Raw genomic sequence first — 22,103 nt, 5'->3', positions numbered from 1 at the left:
TTACCATATATTCATATTAATTCACAATCAACCATCTGGTTCATTCAACTGTCACTCAGGAAGAAAAGGTAAACCTAAACTTGAAAGAAAATATTGATTTGTCATTTATTTTTGTGATAATTATTGACAACTGCCTCAAACATTTTTATCATAACTTTTCAAATTAATGGAAATGGTAAGTCCTATGAAGTGTAGGTGTGATGCTTCCTGATGTGTGTGTTAGTTTGAATAAAATAAGATGACTTTGTAAATCTGATAAGGAGAATGACTAGTGTTGAAGCAACTGAGAGTTTGAACCTGACAAGTAAATTGAAAATACTACATTTCCCATAGTGCATATCCATTCTTACATTATTAGTGTTTTCAAATGGCACATAGTTTTTCCACGAAATAACCCTGATGTCACCAGGAATAAAATGAGAGACTACTGTGCTCCTCCTTACTATCATCACCATCATGTCTGAGAGCTGACATCAAGTAACAAATCCAGTTTTATTGTTGTCAGACACCCCATACTGATCCAAGGTCAGTGTGCTGATATCAGTGATGTGTCAACAGTAAAGTGGACAGCAGCTGCTCTGGTGTGAATTCAGATTATTTACTCACAGTCACTCACACCACTCAAGGTCCTGGGTGTATACTGGAGAATAAATAGGTCATACTTCTGCTGACAGGAGAGCGCAGTAAAAGAAACTGTTTCTTTAAACTATCTTTCACTAAAGATCAATTTGCAAAGCTTTGCAAGGGTAGAACTATGCATTATTTGCCCTGACAAAATCTCTAAGATAAGCAGGCGACACTGACATGGAAAAATGATAGTGTGCCTTTGTGTCAAGGTCTAACCATGAGTCATTTTCAGACATTTTCACCAAACTTGACTATAACATTGTCAAGAAATCAGAAACACATAAAAGCTTTCAAGAGTAGATGGAAGTTCTTGGATGCTTCTTCGTGGCAAGTTTGAATTTACTCAGCTTTGCTAAGCAGAAAATGCTCCACAATGTGGTTTACAGCTCTTGTAGCAAACAACGAGTGAACAGACTCAGCATTTACAGCGACTAAATAAACGACAGTGGAGTAATTCTCTCAATAATATGCACCATCGACAATAAATGTGTCTGTGTTGTTTGTGTGTCTCCAGGATGGCTGGACGCTGTGTGCATTTCTGTCGATTCAGGCTTACATAATTAATCCCAAAATGTTGCAACACCGTACAGTACTATGTGCGGGGGTGTCAATAGGACTACAAGTACATGGCTTCGATTTCTGTGTAACAAAGAAAAGTGTTAGAATATGAACTCGCCACGAAACCTAAAAATATTTCCAGGACTGTTCTGTAGAGTAAGAGTCATCTCTGAGGGGATGCACAAGAACAGTATTTTAAGAACATAAAAAAAAAAAAAACTTGTACCTTTGAGAAATGAGACATTTATATTATATTAAAAAAATATTTTGTCAATCAAGTTTTCCATCAGAAAAGTGATCTAAATTCAAGAAAATCTAACTTGTCTTAATAGAACATTCCAGCTAACAGTGAGTTTGTCTTAACCAGTAATATAACAAAATAATTATTTGCATAATGTTGCAGCAGGGAAAGGAAAAACTTCTCAGTTTAAGAATATTAAGTCTAATTTTAAAATAAATATACTATTTTCTTTTGTTCAGACAAGGTATAGTTTTTAGATGTTACCTGTTTATACCTTGTCTGAACAAAAGAAAATAGTATATTTACATAAACAGAAGACAAAATGAACGTCTTTAGCCTTAAGTCTAATTTTAAATTAAAATTGTCAGAAACTATAGTTTTATTCTAATTTCAAAAAATATAACCAATCTAACATTTACCTCATTGATATTTTTTGATCAATAGAAGACAATTTGACTATATTTAAGAATATTTTGATTAGAGTTGAGTATTCAATCAAATCACAATTTCAGTTTCACCCTGTGCAGTTATAAAACCACAGAAAAATGCGATTTTAGTAAATAAACAGTTTATATTTGTACATCCTATTCTCAGTTTTTTTGCCATCTAATTATAATCGAGAGAAATGTATTATGTAAGCAATGCAGAGACTTTTTTTTTTTGCATTTCTTTAAAGGGATTTGTATTTTTTTATGCTAATTTAACTTTGTATGTTTGAGTTGAAATAATACAGATTTATACAATGTTTAGTAATCTTTGCATGCTCTTGGAAAACAAGTATGTCTTATGATACTATTTTTATTTATTATGTGCAAGTGCCATCTGATTATATCATGCACATGATGCATGGAATATGTTGTCAACTGGAAACTAAGGCTACATTCAGACAGCAGGTCTTCATGCACAATTCAGATTTTTTGATGAAATCTGACTTTTTGTGTGCCCGTTCATATTACACATTAAATACGACTTCTATCAGTTTTGAGTATGAACTGAATGCGACCCTGAAGTGACCTGTATGTGCAAAAGAGGTAGAAGAGAAGTAAGTGTGTTTTTCCTGCCGCTTCTACTCCTGGGACGCAGAGTTGTGACGTTTGTCGCATTTCAGTAATGTAAAGGTCAGATAAATGCAACCTGGCTGTTCAAACTGAAGTCACATTGCAAAATATAAGATACATATCAGATTTAGGACCACATATGAAAGTGGTCTGGGTCACATTTGAAAGAAATTGGATTTGTGCTGTTCAAACTGTCTTTAACGGATCAGATACAGGTCACATATGGGCCAAAAAATCGGATTTGGGTCACATTTATCTGCAGTCTGAGTGACTGAGTTACTTTCATTGAGAGCTTTTAAATCCAGACTGAAAGTTCTGGATTTAACATGCATTTGATTTTCATAATCTGCCTGTAAATTTAGTCTTTTTCTTTTATTTGTCTTATGTTGTGTGGATTTTAACTGTGAAATTTTGTAACAGTGTTTTACTTTTGCAGCTGCCTATCTTGGCCAGGATTCCCTTGAAAAAGAGGTTCTTAATCTCAATGGGATTTTCCTGGTTAAATAAAGGTTTAATAAAAAATTAATCAAATATGGCTTCTTTAAAGTAGGAATATTTTTTGCAGTGAATAAGTCAGACCATGCAGCTGCAGTGATATTCCAGCTCTGTACTTTTTTTCCACTGCTCATATTTGAGGCCTGATCGGTATCCCTGCAAATGGAGTTTTTCTCAGGATACTCTCCCACCATAATGGCAGAGACGGTGGAACCCTATAGTAGGTAATCACATAAACAGTGATTGGATTTGGATAGTCAGTAAGTGTAAATGCTTTTAAACTGCATCGATCTCTTAGCGTCTCAGACGGTGGTCTGAAAACTGAAGACATGATACAGCAGATGAACCAGAGGAGTTCCCAGTCTGTCCAATCCCTGAAGACATGTCAGTCTGCCCACTCACATCGCATGTAACATTGAACCCCGGTGTACAATATATATCATATTTAAGATTTATTCAACACTGTCTGAGCCTCTGTCCAGATAGACAAGACAGTAAAAATGTAAATCATGGTCTATAAAATACAAATAAATGTGGACAATAACTTTTCTCCATAAATGGCTATCAACTCCTACCTACTGAAATCGAATTAACCACACATATAAAATGTTTTACAACAAAGGTCAAGGGTTGACTAAAAGCAAACCAGACCTGCAGCCCCTTTACTATAAACACACCATATCTAATTTCAGCAGCATAAGGTTTGTGAGTCAAAAGTAATAATAAAAGACAGTTTGACAACTTTACAACAGCTCTATACTGGATTAACCATGTTGCAAAATGGCATACACATAATAAAAAATATGCAGTGTGGCTAAAATACTGCTGTATTACTTTTACTATTTATAGTTCAGAGACGTTGTAAATTTTACTACTCTATCTGATATTTGAACCAGTGTTTACAGTGTTTGTCCATTAAGGGGATATGACACCAACAACAGTGAACCAATACGGTATTTATTTATTGATTGCAATTTTTGTTTTTGTCTTAAATTGAACATTGTTGGGGATATTTTACATGATGCATGTTCACAACTCAAAAAAATATATGACACAGGTCTAGTCTACAAGTCCTCAACCTTTTCAATCTAAAGAGATGATTTGAAAAGAGAAAAGAACTGTCTGGAGTCACACAAACTATTGAGCCCCTTCTACCTTTTATCTAAATGTGGCTCTGTGGTAGTCTGTTTATGATTACTTTGAATTTGAACTTTGCATTTCTGGTACAGTAATGTTGGGTGCATTTATGAAATTATACAACTCAGAGCTGGACAACATATTGAATTCATTTGATTAATCATGGTTTTCTTTCTGGAAATTGTGAAAAATATTTAAACATCAAAATTGAAGTTGTGACTTGATGAGAGTAGAGGAAACCTGTTTACTTTTTGTAATATATGACTTGTGAATGTATGTATTAAAAACATAACTTTCCATAACATTGCAATAGATAGATAGACAGATAGACAGGTAGATAGATAGATAGATAGATAGATAGATAGATAGATAGATAGATAGATAGATAGATAGATAGATAGATAGATAGATAGATAGATAGATAGATAGATAGATAGATAGATAGATAGATAGATAGATAGATAGATAGATAGATAGATAGATAGATAGATAGATAGATTTGGCCATATTGGTTATATCAGTTGTCCATCCGTCATCCATAAACAATTTTTCAAGAATCTTCTTCTCTGAAACCATCAGTCAGAATGACTTGACATTTGTTGTGGAACATCTTGGAGGGAAGGTCTACCAAGTTTGATCAAAAAATTGGGAAATATTGATTTTTTATTTTTTTAATGAATTTTTGAAATGTTAAAAATCTCCATTGGTTTATAATGGGACAAATTTCAAAGTGCTGTAACTTGAAAACAGTTGAAGATATTGATATAATTACTGTTGGCAATAGATAGGAAGTCACATATAGGCTTTCATTTGGTGCCATGACCTTTGACCTTGAGTGACCTTGAAAGGTCAAACCTAGACCGTATATTTTGGCTATCCAGCTAAAAACATGTACCAGCAAGAAGAAAAGAAACACAAAAAAGTCAGTTAACAAGACGTTTTTCTAAAGTCCAAAATCAAAATTTAAAATTAACAGCATGAGCAAGATGATCTCTAATGGTCAAACGAATGTCAATTAATGTCTTTAAATATGCCGTTGAACAACAGGACCTGTGGTCCTATTTTTAGATATTTGATATTAGATGTAGATTACTTGTTGTATACTTTTAATACTCTTTAAATTTTGGGTGGTGTTTTATATGTATGTTTTTATGATGGTGTTTTATGTATGATTATAGCACTGAGTTTTATTCTGTGTTTTATGCACATTTTTAGTGTGGATGTATGGCTGAAATGTTTTTTTTCTGTAACTTCTGCTGCTGCTGTCTTTGCCAGGATACTCTTGCAAAAGAAAGTTTTATCTGAATGAGTCATTTTTTTCTTTGTTAAATAAAGGTTAATAAAACAAAAATCTGTGTTGGAAAGTTACATATTAAACCTTTAATTGCTCTTTTGTATTGAATGTATTCTATGTGTGTATTTGAATTTATACCTGTTTTGTGGTTTTATAACTGCAAACTGCACATTTTTATTATATGCCTATGTACAATCAGGTCCATAAGTATTTGGACATTTGACAGAAGTCCACGAATCAATCACTTATGGATCAGACTGTGTGTAATTGTAAAGACCTGATAATGAGTAGGGGCTGTGAATAAGAAATAGCCTTGATGCTGAGCATCAGTTTTCATGTTGACTGCGTTGTCATTAAATCCACACTCAAATGTGCCTTTACTGACATAGGCAGTAGCAGAGTGATGATTTCCATTAAGGCAACAAACAACAGAGACGCTATCTGTCTGGGAAGGCCTGGTCACATTTTTTAGCGGTAAACCAAGCCTTGTGGTTGTTTCAGTTTCTTATTATATCACAGAGCAGCAGGCTCAACACCCAGCTGACAGCTGAAAGGAATATCCCAGCCTTTGTGAATTTAATGTAATATTTATCTACTCACATATTATTAAAATGTGGAAAGAGTTCCCCCAGTGTCACACCCCATCTTTCCCCTTTGTATCCATTAGACGAAGACTGGGTTAAACTATGTGAAACCGGTGTCAATTTGATACCCAAGGAGTGATTATAAAAAAAAAAAAAAATCACTTTTAGTTGTCTGAGTACCTAATTTTATGAACAAAAGGAGGCCAAAATGTCAAACACAGAAAAACTATAGAGTCATGTGTTTCTTATCTCAACCTGCCAGTTCCTAAAAGCATAAATAAAATGACACGGTAAAGGTCACATTTTCTGTTCATATCCTCTGCCTGCAAACAATGTCCAGCCCATCTTCTCCTCAGGTCACACTATAGTGAATTACATGAGCTTGACATGATCTCACAATGCTCCGTCTACTGTACGATGTCTCTGAGGGGGCTGGGGGCCATGATTCATAAACATTCAGCCTCAGATAACAATACAGACATGCTTTGTGCTGTGTAACCAGCCATTAAGAGCCACTTTTTCATTCTCGCCTGTCATTTAATTAGTGTTTTAATGGTGTGCAACAACAACACTGAGTACTGACTGAGAGGATGGTGAATCAAGATATGCTCAAAACACAATCTATAAGTCATGTATGAATTGATAAATTAGTCTAATTTGACAAAAAAAACCCTAACCTGAATGTTAACATTAGAGTCAGTGTCAGTGAGTGAATCCAGTAATCTGTTTCAGCCTGCGGGTCTAATCTATAAACCTCAAGAGATGTCTGCTTGAAGGTGAAACGACAGATCTAAGGTCGATGTACTAAAGGGGAACACATCATACAATACCTAATGCAACTCTGGCAGCCGAGGCGTCATAATTTATCCAGAATGACACCCAGGATAGGATGGTGATGAGGATGGAGGGCATGTACGTCTGCAGGATGAAGTATCCGATGTTTCGCTTCAGCTTGAAGCTCAGAGAGAGTCGAGGGTAGGCACCTGCAGGAAACACAGCCACGAAGAAATAGCATGTTTTACTATGACACAGTGATGTCTTACACTTTGTTTTGGTCCCTATGGCGATAGCCTCGTGAAGTGATTTCATCACCATGGAAACAAGGAAGCGTGGGTCAAATTGCAAATCATCTGATGAAATTTAGCCTTGAGATAATCTGTGTGTAGACGGCAAAGCAATGGAGAAGGTTTAAATATGCACAATATTCTTAGACACTAGTGTAATATATGTGCATACGTTGCATTTCCATACGTGACATATGTGTGCATATTAAGTGGAAGCATATACCTTGGAAATGGCTTAAAGGGATCATGTGTTCCCAGGTAAAATTGATCACTGTAAGCCTGCTTTTACCAAACTCACGGTCAGGACCACCACACACTCAGTCTACAGGGTATTTAACATACATGTATATAATGAGAAGCATGTTCTCTAAACCTGCTGTAACCGGAAACATATGAAGTGGAACGTGACATAGCTGCATGTACTGAGTCCACAATCTACTGCTACTGCCTAAGGTGACAGTTTGATCAATATTAAGCTTTTTGTACTGATATCTGTACATTTATTTATTTGTCTGGTGACCAAAAATCTTCATAGCATTAAATTACCTAATTTGTGGTATATAAACACCAAGAACAGGCATGTGTATCTGAAAAACAATAAAAGACTAAGTGTTTCCCAACTTTTAATTGGCAATATGTATTAAAATAATTGAACAGTGTTCACTGGAGAAGTTCATAAATGTTTATGTAAGAGAGGTAACAGATAAAAATGGCATGAAACTTAAAACAGTGTAAAAAAGGTATTAGGATCAAAATGAAGCATAAAACATCATTTTCAAGAAGAAAATAAAGTAAAATATGAATTAAGACACAAAAATTCAAACAACATGAAAATTCTCTAAAGGAAGTAACCACTAACCAACATAACAGACATAACATGATGGAAAAGAGGAGATTTTTTTGGTTGAATCAATAAATTCATGATGTATTTTTGAACATTTGGGTCCCAAAGAGACATAAAATAGTTTTTTTGGGCCTTGAATTGAATTGAAAAAAAAAAAAAAAAACATAAAAAAAAAAAAAAAACAGTGCAGGAAATGGATGATTATTATAACCTTTAGTTTGTCAGTCGGATGTTTTTAACCTACATTCCCTCAGTATAACAATGACAATAACATACAGTAATATTACAGTTGCTTTTTTTCTTTTATCTTGAACTGTTGTGGTGGTTTTTGCAGATACTTTGGTTCCTGTTATATCTGCACATGTATGTTCTTGCATGTTCTCCACTTGTGTGAACAATTCTCCAACTCAAGAACCGCAAGTTGGCTGAATTTTCCCACTCAGCTGCTTGTACTAATGGTTAAACTGATGTTAAATGAACATAACATTGGCCTGACTGTTTGCTCTGCAGCATCCTTGAGCAATTCCTTAAAAGTGCTCTGTCTCAGTATGAGTCATTCAAATACTCAATGAAAACTCTGAGGCTCGCTGCCAGTCCTTCAACCTCAATGGGGTGTCACATGACCGGGCATTATCAGTCCACTTCACAGGGTCGGCTTCAGCCACAGGAGCTTTCAATGCACAGTTGTTTTCTACTGTTACTCTTAGGTGTTAGACTTTTCAAACAATGGATGCACAGGTATGGTAATAAGAAATGATTGCACATGATATAATTTTTAAATAAGAAACGCACATTTTTTTCTGTGGTACAACCTTCAAATCTCCTGCTGGTACACCTACACCTATTGCCAACCTAAATAAAAACAAATAACCATAAATTATTTTAATACATGCAGATTTTTGTTTTAGGTAAAAACAAAATGCTAACTTTATATCCTAATAGCTCCCATATTGTCTTAAACATAACATACAGTGGTGGAAAAAAGTTTTGGGACACATCATGCATTTGTGATATTTTGCATAAGATCCACTGTTTAGTCACTGAACTCTGCCCAGTATGGTTCTATTCTCCAAACTCACATGATCCCTTCTGAACCTGCACCAAGGTTATAATAGTTTTGGATTTTTCATTATAGTTTAGTTTTATTTAGTTTTGACTTTTTTTTTCTCTAATTCAGTTAGTTTTAATTCATTTTTAGAGGAGGTTTGCTAGTTTTTATTAGTTTTCATTTTTTTCTAAATGCTTAGTTTTAGTTTAGTTTTAGTATTAATTTTAGTTTTGTCGAATCTTTTATCTTTCACGCCGTCATATTCAAATCAATCCTGTACAGGACTCTGCTTTCTCCCAACTTTAGTCTCCATGTATCCAGGTAGAGTGGGGACGAGAAGATGGCTAAACGACAAGTGACGACAAGTGACGGACCGTGAAGTGTCGTATGGTACTGCCAGCTAAAATTGCTAGAGCGAAATAATTCGATTTTGTATCAATCCGACATCGACAAAAACAAAAACAAAGGGAATTTTATCCATAATTTTTATATGTTTTAGTTAGTTTTGTAAGCACACAATACAGTTTCAGTTAGTTATCGCTTTTTTCTTTTAATTACAGTTTTTATTTATTTCAGTTTACGAAAATGTTTTTTCAATTCTAGTTTTCATCATTTTGTTAGTTTTCGTTAACGATAATAACCTTGACCTGCACTGTTTCATAGAAGTCAAAGAATGCCAGAAAGTTAGTTTTGTTGTTTTTTCTTTTTACCAATAAAAAAAAAAAGTAATTTGGATTTGTTTGTGTCTGTCTGACGCAGCCACATGATTTTGAAATGCAAAAAAGATTTTCTGCAAATATTTCATGATAATATTTGAGATTGTGTAAAATCTTAAGGGTGTCTGAAAACTTTTTTCCAATGCTGTATTTTAACCCATAAATACCCAGTGCTACTTTTGTAGAATTTTTCTTACTATTTAATTTTTCTTAAGGGATTTATCACCATTTATTACTATATTACTATATATACTATATATAGTATATATACTATATATACTATATTATCACTGCATTGGCTCCCTGTGTGTTTCAGGATTGATTTTAAAGTCCTTTTAATAGTCTTTAAATGTCTTAATGGTCTTGCGCCTTCTTATCTTTTAGACTTGCTTTTACCCTATGAACCCTCGCGGACCCTGAGGTCCTCTGGCACTGGCCTTTTAACAGTTCCAAAAGCCAACACAAAAACCCATGGCGAGGCAGCTTTTCAGCATTATGCTCCTCGCCTCTGGAACAGCCTGCCAGGGAACCTCAGGGCCGCAGAGAATGTAGAAATTTTTAAAACCAGGCTCAAGACCCACCTTTTTAATTTGGCTTTTAACTGATGCTTCTGTTTTATCTACTCAAAGGTTTAATAGTTATATTTAATACATATATCTTAAGATTCTTTTAACCAGTGCTTCTGTTTTATCATTTTAATGTTTAATATTTTTATTATTTTCATATATGTCTTAAATTTAGCTTCTCTTAATCAATTCTTTTATATCTTTTTATGTTTCTTATTCTCCGGTGTTTCATCAGAGGGAGCCCTCCATGCCGGGGGGCGGCTGCGGACTCCAGGGGCTGTGGCGCTTTCTCTCACTGGGGTCCGCTCCTTTCTGGTGGGTGGGGGTCCCAGTTGGCCCTCTCCCACTAGTTGGGATGCGGGGTTGTGTTGCTGGCGCCTGGTTGCCGGGGTCGGCAGCTGCCTCCTGGTGCAGATGGCTTCCTGAGACAGCGCCTCCTCTTTTACTTTTACATTTTTGTTCTGGTCTACCCGTGCTCAGTCAGTCTTCTTAAGTATGTGTGAGCTTGTGGGTTTACATATATGTGTGTGTGTGTGTGTGTGTGTGTGTGTGTGTGTGTGTGTGTGTGTGTGTGTGTGTGTGTGTGTGTGTGTGTGTGCGGGTGAGTGGGTGGGTGTGGGTGGGGGGCGGTACTGATTTTTAAACTGATATGTAAAGCACTTTGTGCTACAGTTTTTAATGTATGAAAAGTGCTATATAAATAAAGATCATTATTATTATTATTATTACCCTTTGTATTTTTTTTTTCAGTGGAAAAAGCTGTTTTCCTATATTTAATTTACTGAGCATGTAGATGTTCATAAAAGCTCAGATTAAAGTTGAGGGTTATTATATTACAGAGAAAATAGAAGAAAAAGTGACTTCTTCAGCAAAATATATCATTAACTGAACATTAACCATGTGTGTCCATCCACTGTCATTTATTCAACTCCATGGGTTTTATTGGTGAATCAATGCTGTAGAAGATGAAGGTGTTTCCACGGTAACTACAGAGTCTCTGAATGTCCAAATGGGTCATATCTGATGACCATGAGAAGATGACAAACTGCATTTTACACCAATTATGTGTATGTATTGGTAGGTTTAGTGGATCAACAGGTATTAAACATTTTAGATCAATAGATGATTTTGTTCGCTGGTGGATGTTTTCATAAAATAAATAAAAGCATGAAAAACTTAGATGTTAAGAGCTCGTATATTGCCTTATACATAACAGATAACTTATGTGAGATTCATTCCTGATATCAGAGCATCACTGCCATATATTTCCACATGCAAATATTTATAGACTACTATAAAGGCAACAAATATTTTCATGGAAATTCCTTAATATAACCCTAAATAGTATTGGTTATTACTAAAAGCTGAACAGTGATAAAAACATCTGTTTGTGCTCCTTGGACTTCATTTGTATCACTATGTGACCCTGACTGTGATGAGCTCCGACAGTCTCTGGATATCCCCATATCTATCCAGGCCGTTATTAGTTCAGCTGTGGAATAATCACTGTTTTGGTGCCTGTGAATTTTTGTATTATAAGAGAATAATTTATGCTGTTGGCACTGTGCTTCATGAATACATGATGTTAAAGTACAGCCCCCGCTCTTTTATCGAGCTCGAAGAAACAGAGGGGTAATTGCCCTTCTGTTATTGTTCCCAATTCTGGAGTTACACTAAGAGAAGACGGGGCATGATGCAAAATCCTGTAATTAGGGAAGACTAATGTGTACATGTACACTGGTGGGAAAAACACAGGAGATCTACTGACGTTTGTGTGCTTCAAGAGGAACTTAAAGAACATGGAACTGAGCACACCGGAGAGTGCAAAGAGAAAATGGACACTAGCAAAATGTGTTATTATCGATATTATGAACCGACTTACTGACCTACTGTTGACCACCAAATACTAATCCACACTAGAGCGCTCTGGATTTCTTATACTTAGCAGGTGGATTTGTGTCAAATGGTGATGTTTTTATTTGGTGTTCCTCAAAGAATGGTCTTGGGACATTATTTATTTTCATTAGAAATCTATTTCCCATTAGAGCTAGTTTTAGCAACACTTGCATTGTCATTGCAGTTCCTCTCTGTTGTAAATATGTCTGTAGTCTGTAAAGTTTTTATTTCTATTATTACCCCGCCTTCCAAAGGGGAAGCAAGGGGTATTGTCTTTGGGTTCAGTTTTTTGTTTGTTTGTTTGTTTGTTAACACTCTAGCAGCACAACTATTGGTTGAATTCAAACCAAATTTGGTTTATAGATTGCCAGTGACCCAGAATAATTCTCAGTGCATTTTGGGAAAAGTAGGTTAAAGTTCAATTTTTTTTAGGAATTTTTACAATCTTTTTTTCCCCATTTACTTACAATGGGCAGAATTTCACATATCTATAAAAATATCAATTTTATTTCAATTTACTTCAAATTTGGCACATATATAGAGGCAACTGATATGCTGACATCACCACACAAATAGACATGATGACGTCAGCTGGATCGATGCCAAAATAAAATACAATATGTGCAAGGTATGGGGTTTGTTGTGACTGGCACCACTTGTTTTTTTATATTGTTTGTTTGTTTTTTTGCACTATCTTTATGCATGTGAACTTTTTTCTTGCACTTTATTCCGTTGCTGCCTTGACCATTGAATTTCCCCATTGTGGGATCAATAAAGTTTAATCTAATCTAATCTAATCTAATCTAATCTAATCTAATCTAATCTAATCTAATCTAATCTAATCTAAATTAATCTAATCTAATCTAATCTAAATCTAATCTAAATCTAATCTCTTCATTTAAAGCAGATGCTAACCTCTCTGACTGAAGATGTATGTCTGTACTCTCATAAAGACTAGTCTTAAATCCTGATTACTTTGGTAAAAAAAAATTTAGTTGGACCCAAAGAAAGGGGATAATATATATATTTAAAAAAAACTTACAATGTAGTTGTAAATTCTTGAGAATATTAAGTGTTGGTATGTTTTGTTAAAACTGTATAATGACACATCAGAGCCTGAGGCAGCTGTGGCTTTTTAACCGAAAGTGAGCCTAAAATTCTGTTGTATTCTGGACTGTAAACCCATTTGTTGTGTGTTTGTGTGCATAGTGTTATTTTGATTAATATCTCATATTTTCTTTCCTTGTGGGTTTTATCCATTGATCTGTTTTTATCTGTTGCCTTAATTATCTGAATCACTTTTTGACTCATGCCAGCGAAAAGTGCTATTTAAAATACTTGGCTCACTGGCATTCTGCTCTTTATTTACCTGTGGAAAAAACCACATTCCTGGAGACCAGTTTGTAGTCTACGATAGAGAACTGAGGCAGCTCGATGCGTGTCACCCCGGTCACAGCGGTGTCTCCGCCTTTCCAGTAGAACTCGATGTCGTCAGTTGTGTAACCATCTGCAAACAAGCATGCAATGTATGACGCTGGGTGCAAAAACACACAAAGTATGACCATCTCACTTAGTCGCAGGGATAAAATTAATCATATATTTTTATTTGCTTAAGTGAAATCTGGAGGCTTAATAGCTGGAGCAGATTTACAGTAAGTCCTATGAATCACACAGACTCGGCTTTCTGTAAGTGCTGATTGCACGAGGTGTAAATCTTCATGGAGATGTGTGTCACTGTATCCAGACAGACTTACACAACGTGCATGGGATCCATAACAGTTGATGGTTTTATGGAAGCACATGTCATCGAGACTGATGAATCTGGACCAATCATTACTGTGCTCTACTATGGAAGTCACTGTCTGGTTAAAACCTTTCTCATGAGACACGGTGGCTCTAACTGCAGAAGGTGAAGCAAGCAATCTCATTGAGATACGACAGCTTAATAAATCCAGAGCGGTTCAGCAGCCTATGCACTTTCTGTCTCCACGAGATGAGGAGTGTGAGAACTTTTTTATGGGAATCACAGTGCTATTCATATTTTAAGTGATGAAAAAGTGGAGCTGTCCGCTGTATTTCTTTACTAAGCATAAGACATGGGTCTTAAACTTACAGCTCTCAATTTCCAGAGTGCAGTTCTGTTCGTCCAGTGGGTACCTCCTCAGATCCATCATACAGGCCGCTGTTGTTGTGATTCTGAATCACAGGAAAAAACAAAAGCAAATGTCAAATATGTGACATGTTCACTAAGGAGCAGTGCAGAAACAAAATGAAACAAATTACAAATGGAATGACACAAACATCTTGGAAAAACATTCATTATTATATGTCTGAAAGTCAAACTGCCTGCCAATTACTGCTAATGGCACTTCCAGGCTTTGCAGAGCTCCAACAATTTATTGGGAATCCAATTTTGAGCCGCAGTCCAAATAAACATGAGACAAGTTATGAGATATGAACCGAAATGAGACCCACTGCACTAGCATTAAGTTGGAAGAATTGCAGCTTTAATGGATTCAACAAAACAAATAAAACATTTACTCTAAATGCATCTTGGACAGATTGGATAGCTGTGTGATAACGTAAAAGGCAGGAATGAATGCAACCAATAAGCATTAGTGATTGCCAATTGCTCCACTCTGGGAGGGGGCGCTACATCATGAAAATGTGTAAATACATCCGGTTCTTTTTGCTGCATATCTAATCTCTGCTGCTACCAAATGGATCATCTTGTTCACAGAACGAACACGATGAGTGAAGTCACAGTGGAGACGATTAGATCAGATGCATATGCACTAAGAGCATTACATCTGGATTTCATGTGGATATTAGAAACATGAACTGGTGTATCTAAATGGACATTTATGAGCAGCTGATGCTTCATTCTTTCAGCAGAAGCTCATTCTTGTGCTGAAACTCATTTCTTGCTTAATGCAAGTCACAAAAGGAGGAAACACTGTAATAATAGTGAATCAAAAGTTACTATAGTTTTGAAGTTTGATAAGAGTCCTTCCATTTCTTTTATGATTTCAGTTTAGCTCTAGTCATGGCTACATAGTCCATATGTAATTTTACTGTAATACTACATGTACCACATGTTTTATATGTTAAATATTTTGTTTGTTTTTCTCATCAGCTTATATGAATAAAAGTTCTATGCGCAAATTTAATTTTGTTGCAACCTACCTAACTTTTTAAATATCTCAAACATTTAGTTTCTGATGTATTATTTAGAATTCATCACATTTACTGTTAAGTATTCATTTATGTGCAGTTTTCTTTGAAACATTGCCAGTTTTTATTTAATTTTAGTTTTCAGATGCATTTCTTAACTTCACTTATAGTGAAGTTAAAAAAAATATAGGATGAAACAATGCATACCAAATAAAACTGATGAAAATATTGTTAATGAAAGGCCACCGTATTATCCAGTTTTATGTTTGTAAACCAAATGAAGCTCATTTATGGAAAATTAATTAGTTTGTGTTGCATTATTCAATGCAGTTTTGTTTTTGAAACCTCTTATTTTACTTTGTCCCTTAAGAACCTTATGATATTTGGTTGTTTTTGAATATACATGTAGTAGTAGTAATAGTTTTAGTAATAGTAGTAGTAGTTGTAGTAGTAGTAGTGGTGGTGGTGGTGGTGGTGGTAGTAAAAATATTAGTAGTAATAGTAGTGGTAGTGATAGTAGTAGCAGTAGTGGTGGTGGCAGTAGTAAAAATAATAGTAGCAGTAGTAGTGGTGGTGGTAGTAGTAGTAAAAGTATTAGTAGTACTAGCAGTAGTAGTAATAGTAGTGGTGGTAGTGATAGTAGTAGTAGTGGTTGAGGTAGTAGCAGTAAAAGTAGTAGTAGTAGTAGTAGAAGTAGTAGTAGTAATAGTAGTGGTAGTGATAGTAGTAGTAGTAGTAGTGGTGGTGGTAGTAGTAGTAGTAGTAGTAGTTATAGTATTGGTACTAATGCTGAGTAGTTTCAGTAGTTTTGTTTGGTTTTTCATTCAACTTTTAAACTTCCATACCACAGTATAATGTTCAGCGTGCCAGTGTTTGTTCCTTTTTTCATGGCGTCACCACTTGTATTTTTTCATTGCTAATTTTAGTCTTAGTTTGATCAACTATCATGCCCCAGGGCTCGGTGAATGTATGAGTCCCTAAACAACAGCACGTACCTGAGGCCATAGAGAACTGTTCCATCAGGATGGAGTCGGATCATGCGGTTCTTTACAGTGACTCCGTGTACAAAGGACTTCTTATCATTGAGGAAGTATGTATCTGGGACCCAGAGCTGGTCTGCTACTCTGTTGTCCAGTGTCAGGTTGAGAGGGATCCCTGCGTAGGCCAGCCTCTTATCTCTCCAGTACTGCTGGAAGTACATGGTCAATGTGTAGTCCTGCAGGAAGTGAAACAGCACCATCATGTATTTACACTCAGGAATGTTCATGAGCAGCACAGCCACCGGGAAAAAAAAACATTCTTTATTTGTGCAAACTTTGGATGTGTATAATCTGGAGGTGATTGCGAATAGACAAAACTGATGACTTTGTTTTGGTTGTGGATTTAATTTGGATAATGATAAATATGCTGTGAGAAGGACTGAGTGATATCAGCCAAAAAAGTAAATCGCCAATATTTATTGTGTTACAGATGATTCCCAGTTTTAATCTACATCAGGGGTGTCAAACTCATTTTAGTTCTGGGGCCACATATAGACCAGTATGATCTCAAATGGATCGAAACAGTAAAATAACAGTCTAAAAAGTCAAATTACATTATGAAAGTGTTTACGTCTACAAAATATCCTTTAAAAAATATGTATGACATCAACAACTACAAACAACCTGAAGTTTCTTAAGAATAAGAAGTGCAATTTTAACAATATTATACCTCAGTTTATCATTTACACATGTATATTAAAACTTAGAGGTCACGGTGGATCTACAATTGCACAAAACATATAATAACAGGCAAAATGTTGTTAAAATTGCACTTAAGACATTTCAGGTTGTTGCTAATTGTTCAGGTTGTTCACATTTGTGAAAGGATAGTTTGTAAATGTAAACATTTTCATGCACTTGTACTTTCTTTACTCTAAAACAGAGAGAAACATTTTCAAATGTCATTATTTACAGGTTATTACGATAGTATTTTACTGATACATGGGCCTTGATTGTTAATATCTTCAGTGTAATTTTAGCATTTCATAGTTTTGGCCCACGGACCGTATGTTTGACACACCTGATCTACATGAAGTCAAGACAGAACAGGATAAAATAATAGTATTATTTACATGACTGGAGAAACATATCTACACTGAATACAGAAGAATTTTGTGATTTTTTTCTTTCAATTTTCTGAAAATGGAAACTTAATTAATTAAATTTGATACATTGCCCAGAATGAGCTGTGAGTCATTTTTTAATCACATCTTTGCAGACCTTTCCTAAGCCTTAAACCAAACCCTGGCATCCTTCATAGCAAATGCTGCCAAAGCCTAAACCAAAGCAACTTTAATAATGCTGTAATTTGTGAGAGGCTGTTATTATTTTAGGGTAGATTTCATTACATTTTAACCTTGTGCATATTAATATTAGTTGTATAACAGGGCCAAGACTGAAACAATAATTGTTAAGAGTAATTAATTGTTATTAAGGTCTTCTTCAATGTTTCATGCATTATTAGTCTAAATGAATATAAACAAATAAACTTACTGTGACATAAGGTCAGATAGATCCATACATATTTCATATGATAATGTTTGTTTTCAGGCCATTAACAGGAGTATGTATAGAACTGGTAATTCAAACTCTCAACAGCAGGGGGCACTCTAGTACCATAACACACTTAAAACTACCAAAACCACCAAAGATTCAACACTATGTATCTACAGACTGCATCGCTCACTGAATAAAGCATGAAGTTCTTTGTTTACACACATCCATATTACGGTATCATCAAGTTTTCTTCTTTAAACAAAAACTCAAAGCCAGTTACTTTGACAGTCAATCAAAATAACTCCACATCACATGCTCTGCCAGCTGATAGTGTACATAATAGTTCTGTTAGCTTAGCTCTGTTTTTAGACAGAAAACAGCCACAGTAAAACCACAAATCACCTCTGTTTTCTGTACAGTTAATTTTGTCCATAGCTGCACAAAAGATCTGTGTGGAATCCCCCAAACAAGGTCAAAACTGTCATTGTTTAGTCTGAACTGTGGATCAACAAACGGCAACTTAGCAAAAACAATAACATCCAATAAGAACTTTATACCTTTATAAACCTCATAATCCAACTCACACGTGTAGATGAAACACTGTGATTTTAGCATCAAACTGGTGAAAACAACCCGTGCTTCTATCTTTTATCACTTTGTCACTGTTTCTTAGTGGTTCTCATCGCATGCTATTACTTTCTGTCACTCAAAAGCCAACATTATGGCCCAATCCCAATTCACCCCTTGGCCCTCCCCCTTACCCCTCTATTTTACGGGGTAGGGCTGTCCTGCTTCTCGATGTGTCGGAGGAGAAGGTCTAAGGGGGAGAACTATTTGGCCCTCGAAACAGAGAATACAATCAGGAATATAATACAAATGGAGGGGTATGAGAAATTTCCCATAATTCTGTTTGAATCATTTGCAAGATGGAGGTAAACACAGTTAAAAAGTGCAACAGTGTGATGAAAGAAACACACAAATATACACTATATTGCCAAAAGTATTGGCTCCCCCATCCAAATAATCAGAATCAGGTGTTCCAATCACTTCCATGGCCACAGGTGTATAAAATCAAGCACCTAGGCATGCAGACTGCTTTTACAAACATTTGTGAAAGAATGGGTCGCTCTCAGGAGCTCAGTGAATTCCAGCGTGGAACTGTGATAGAATGCCACCTGTGCAACAAATCCAGTCATGAAATTTCCTGGCTCCTAAATATTCCACAGTCAACTGTCAGCTGTATTATAAGAAAGTGGAAGTGTTTGGGAACGACAGCAACTCAGCCACGAAGTGGTAGGCCACGTAAACTGACAGAGCGGGGTCAGTGGATGCTGAGGCGCATAGTGCGAAGAGGTCGCCGACTTTCTGCAGAGTCAATCGCTACAGACCTCCAAACTTCATGTGGCCTTCAGATTAGCTCAAGAACAGTGCATACAGAGCTTCATGGAATGGGTTTCCATGGCCGGGCAGCTGCATCCAAGCCATACATCACCAAGTGCAATGCAAAGCGCCGGATGCAGTGGTATAAAGCACGCCACCACTGGACTCCAGAGCAGTGGAGGCGCCTTCTCTGGAGTGACCAATTGCGCTTCTCCATCTGGCAATCTGATGGACGGGTCTGGGTTTGGCGGTCGCCAGGAGAACGATACTTGTGGGACCGCATTGTGCCAAGTGTAAAGTTTGGTGGAGGGGGGGATTATGGTGTGGGGTTGTTTTTCAGGAGCTGGGCTTGGCCCCTTAGTTCCAGTGAAAGGAACTGTGAATGCTTCAGCATACCAAGACATCTTGGACAATTCCATGCTCCCAACTTCGTGGGAACAGTTTGGAGCTGGCCCCTTCCTCTTCCAACATGACTGTGCACCAGTGCACAAAGCAAGGTCCATAAAGACATGGATGACAGAGTCTGGTGTGGATGAACTGGACTGGCCTGCACAGAGTCCTGACCTCAACCCCATAGAACACCTTTGGGGTGAATTAGAGCGGAGACTGAGAGCCAGGCCTTCTGTCCAACACCAGTGTGTGACCTCACAAATGCGCTTCTGGAAGAATGGTAAAAAATTCCCATGAACACACTCCTAAACCTTGTGGACAGCCTTCCCAGAAGAGTTGAAGCTGTTATAGCTGCAAAGGGTGGACCCACGTCATATTGAACCCCATAGACTAGGAATGGGATGGCACTGAAATTCATATGCGAGTCAAGGCAGGTGAGCAAATACTTTTGGCAATATAGTGTATGTATTTTCTTTGTAAAAAAACTTAATCATTTGATTGTCTGTTTAATGCTGTTTCAATGTGTTATTGACCTCATTTCTGTGGTTTGCGATTGACAGCCGCAAAAAGATGACCAAAGCCCATTGAACAGAGGTGGTGACAGCGGCTGATGGCATGGTGAATTCTGTCACAAACAAAGTTGTCGCATCTGTTAATAGTGGCATCGATGACTGCTGATGATGTAACAGGTCTCGAAGGGTTGTTCCATTTCATAGGCAAATACTTCAACCCCTACCCTTTGCAACTCCGTTTCAAGGGGAAGTGCCAAGTGCAGGGGCCAAAGGGTAGGGGTAAGGGGCAAGGTTAGAATAGTTTTGGATTTTTAATTATAGTTCAGTTTTATTTAGTTTTGACTTTTTTTTCTCTAATTCAGTTAGTTTTAATTAGTTTTTAGAGCAGGTTTGCTAGTTTTTATTAGTTGTCGTTTTTTTCTGAATGCTTCGTTTTAATTTAGTTTAGTTTTAGTATTAGTTTCAGTTTTTTCATATATTTTATCTTCCTCGCCATCCTATTCAAAGAAATAAGTGACGTTACCCTGGACACTTTATTTGGTGGTCAGGTTTGGGCGGCTCTGACTGAGCAGAGACACAAACATATGTATAGTACCATGTATAAATTCCCTATAGCAGGTTGGAGGGGGTAATGTAGGTGGGGGTGTGATCCATACACAACGTCATTTATGTGAAAACGAAACTGAAACTTTCCATACTTTCACTGTTGGCCTTCCGACTTCTATACCTCTATTTTCACATTCTATCCCATATCAACATTGACAAAGATGAAAACTAAGGGAATTTTATGCATAATTTTTATATGTTTTGGTTAGTCTTGTAAGCACATAATACAGTTTCAGTTAGTTATCGTTTTTATCTTTTAATTATAGTTTTTATTTATTTCAGTTAATGAAAATGTTTTTTCAATTCTAGTTTTTGTCATTTTGTTAGTTTTCATTTACGATAACAACCTTGGTAAGGGGGAGGGCCGAGGGGTGAATTGGGATTGGGCCAGTGACTCACTACTCCCTCTAGTGGTCACATACAAGTGACAGGTCACATACAATTTAGCTCATATCGCTACAATCCAATACACTGCCATCTTTGTCATAACTTCACAGCTCTATATCCTAAAAACTCTGTAGGTAATTTTAGGTATTTTTTTAGTATTTGAAAGTAGAATAACTACATATAGCTTCTTGAAGCTGACACCAGACTTTTTATAAAGAGGTTATCAAGTTCAGTCTGCAGCCTAAAGCTGGGAAAGGATTTTATTTTGTAACACAGCTGATATTTATAGAATTGTCAAACAACTGGGCAGATTTCCATCAGTCTGCCCAGGGTGAATATTTCAAGAGCTGTCTGTATGACAAACTCCTCCCAACCATTTAAACCCAGCAAGACAGGAACCAACCTTCAGTCTATAGATTCCATTAATGCAGGCACAGCATCAATACTGTTATAGATAGATAGATAGATAGATAGATAGATAGATAGATAGATAGATAGATAGATAGATAGATAGATAGATAGATAGATAGATAGATAGATAGATAGATAGATAGATAGATAGATAGATAGATGACACCATCCACCACATGTGCTAAGATATGAGTCTGTCAATAATTTAGCGGACATTTATTCCCTCCGAGTTCAAGTGGATCCATCAAACCCATCAAACACAAAAGCTTTTCCTCTCTTTTAATGGAGCTTTTTACTAGCTCACTTGGCTTTGTTCTGCTGACTAATGTTCTCTTAAATAAATAAGCAGGTCACAGGAAATAAACACAAACTTGGCCGACCTGAAAATGCCTACATTTCAATCCGCTGCTGCAATAGCGTATTCATTATAAAGTGTTCAGAAAATGCCTAGATTCGGATGTAAAATCAATATCTCCTGTTTGAACGCTGAGCTAATTGTCACTACAGGCGCGTGTAGGCCCTCCTTTTGGAAACTGCTGACCTGATTTGGTTCTGTTTTTGTTAACTCTTTTGTTATT

The 22,103-nt window shown here is 36.3% G+C and overlaps 1 protein-coding gene across 3 annotated transcripts in view; it reads right to left on the bottom strand.

Annotated features, from left to right (window-relative positions):
• Window positions 1–22,103, bottom strand: part of gabrb3 (gamma-aminobutyric acid type A receptor subunit beta3) — an 81,794-nt gene that overhangs the window by 6,667 nt on the left and 53,024 nt on the right. For all 3 annotated transcript variants that reach the window (XM_030132219.1, XM_030132218.1, XM_030132221.1), the window contains exons 5-8: window positions 16,298–16,518; window positions 14,242–14,324; window positions 13,498–13,635; window positions 6,825–6,977 (exon numbers count right to left, since the gene is read on the bottom strand). In XM_030132219.1, the coding sequence (XP_029988079.1) occupies window positions 6,825–6,977; window positions 13,498–13,635; window positions 14,242–14,324; window positions 16,298–16,518 (595 nt within the window). The remainder of the gene's footprint in view (window positions 1–6,824; window positions 6,978–13,497; window positions 13,636–14,241; window positions 14,325–16,297; window positions 16,519–22,103) is intronic.

Source organism: Sphaeramia orbicularis, chromosome 4 (genome assembly GCF_902148855.1).
Source record: "Sphaeramia orbicularis chromosome 4, fSphaOr1.1, whole genome shotgun sequence".
Classification (NCBI taxonomy): domain Eukaryota; kingdom Metazoa; phylum Chordata; class Actinopteri; order Kurtiformes; family Apogonidae; genus Sphaeramia; species Sphaeramia orbicularis.
The sequence above is the reverse complement of the archived record's forward strand: the minus strand, read 5'-3'. Positions and strand labels throughout refer to the sequence as shown.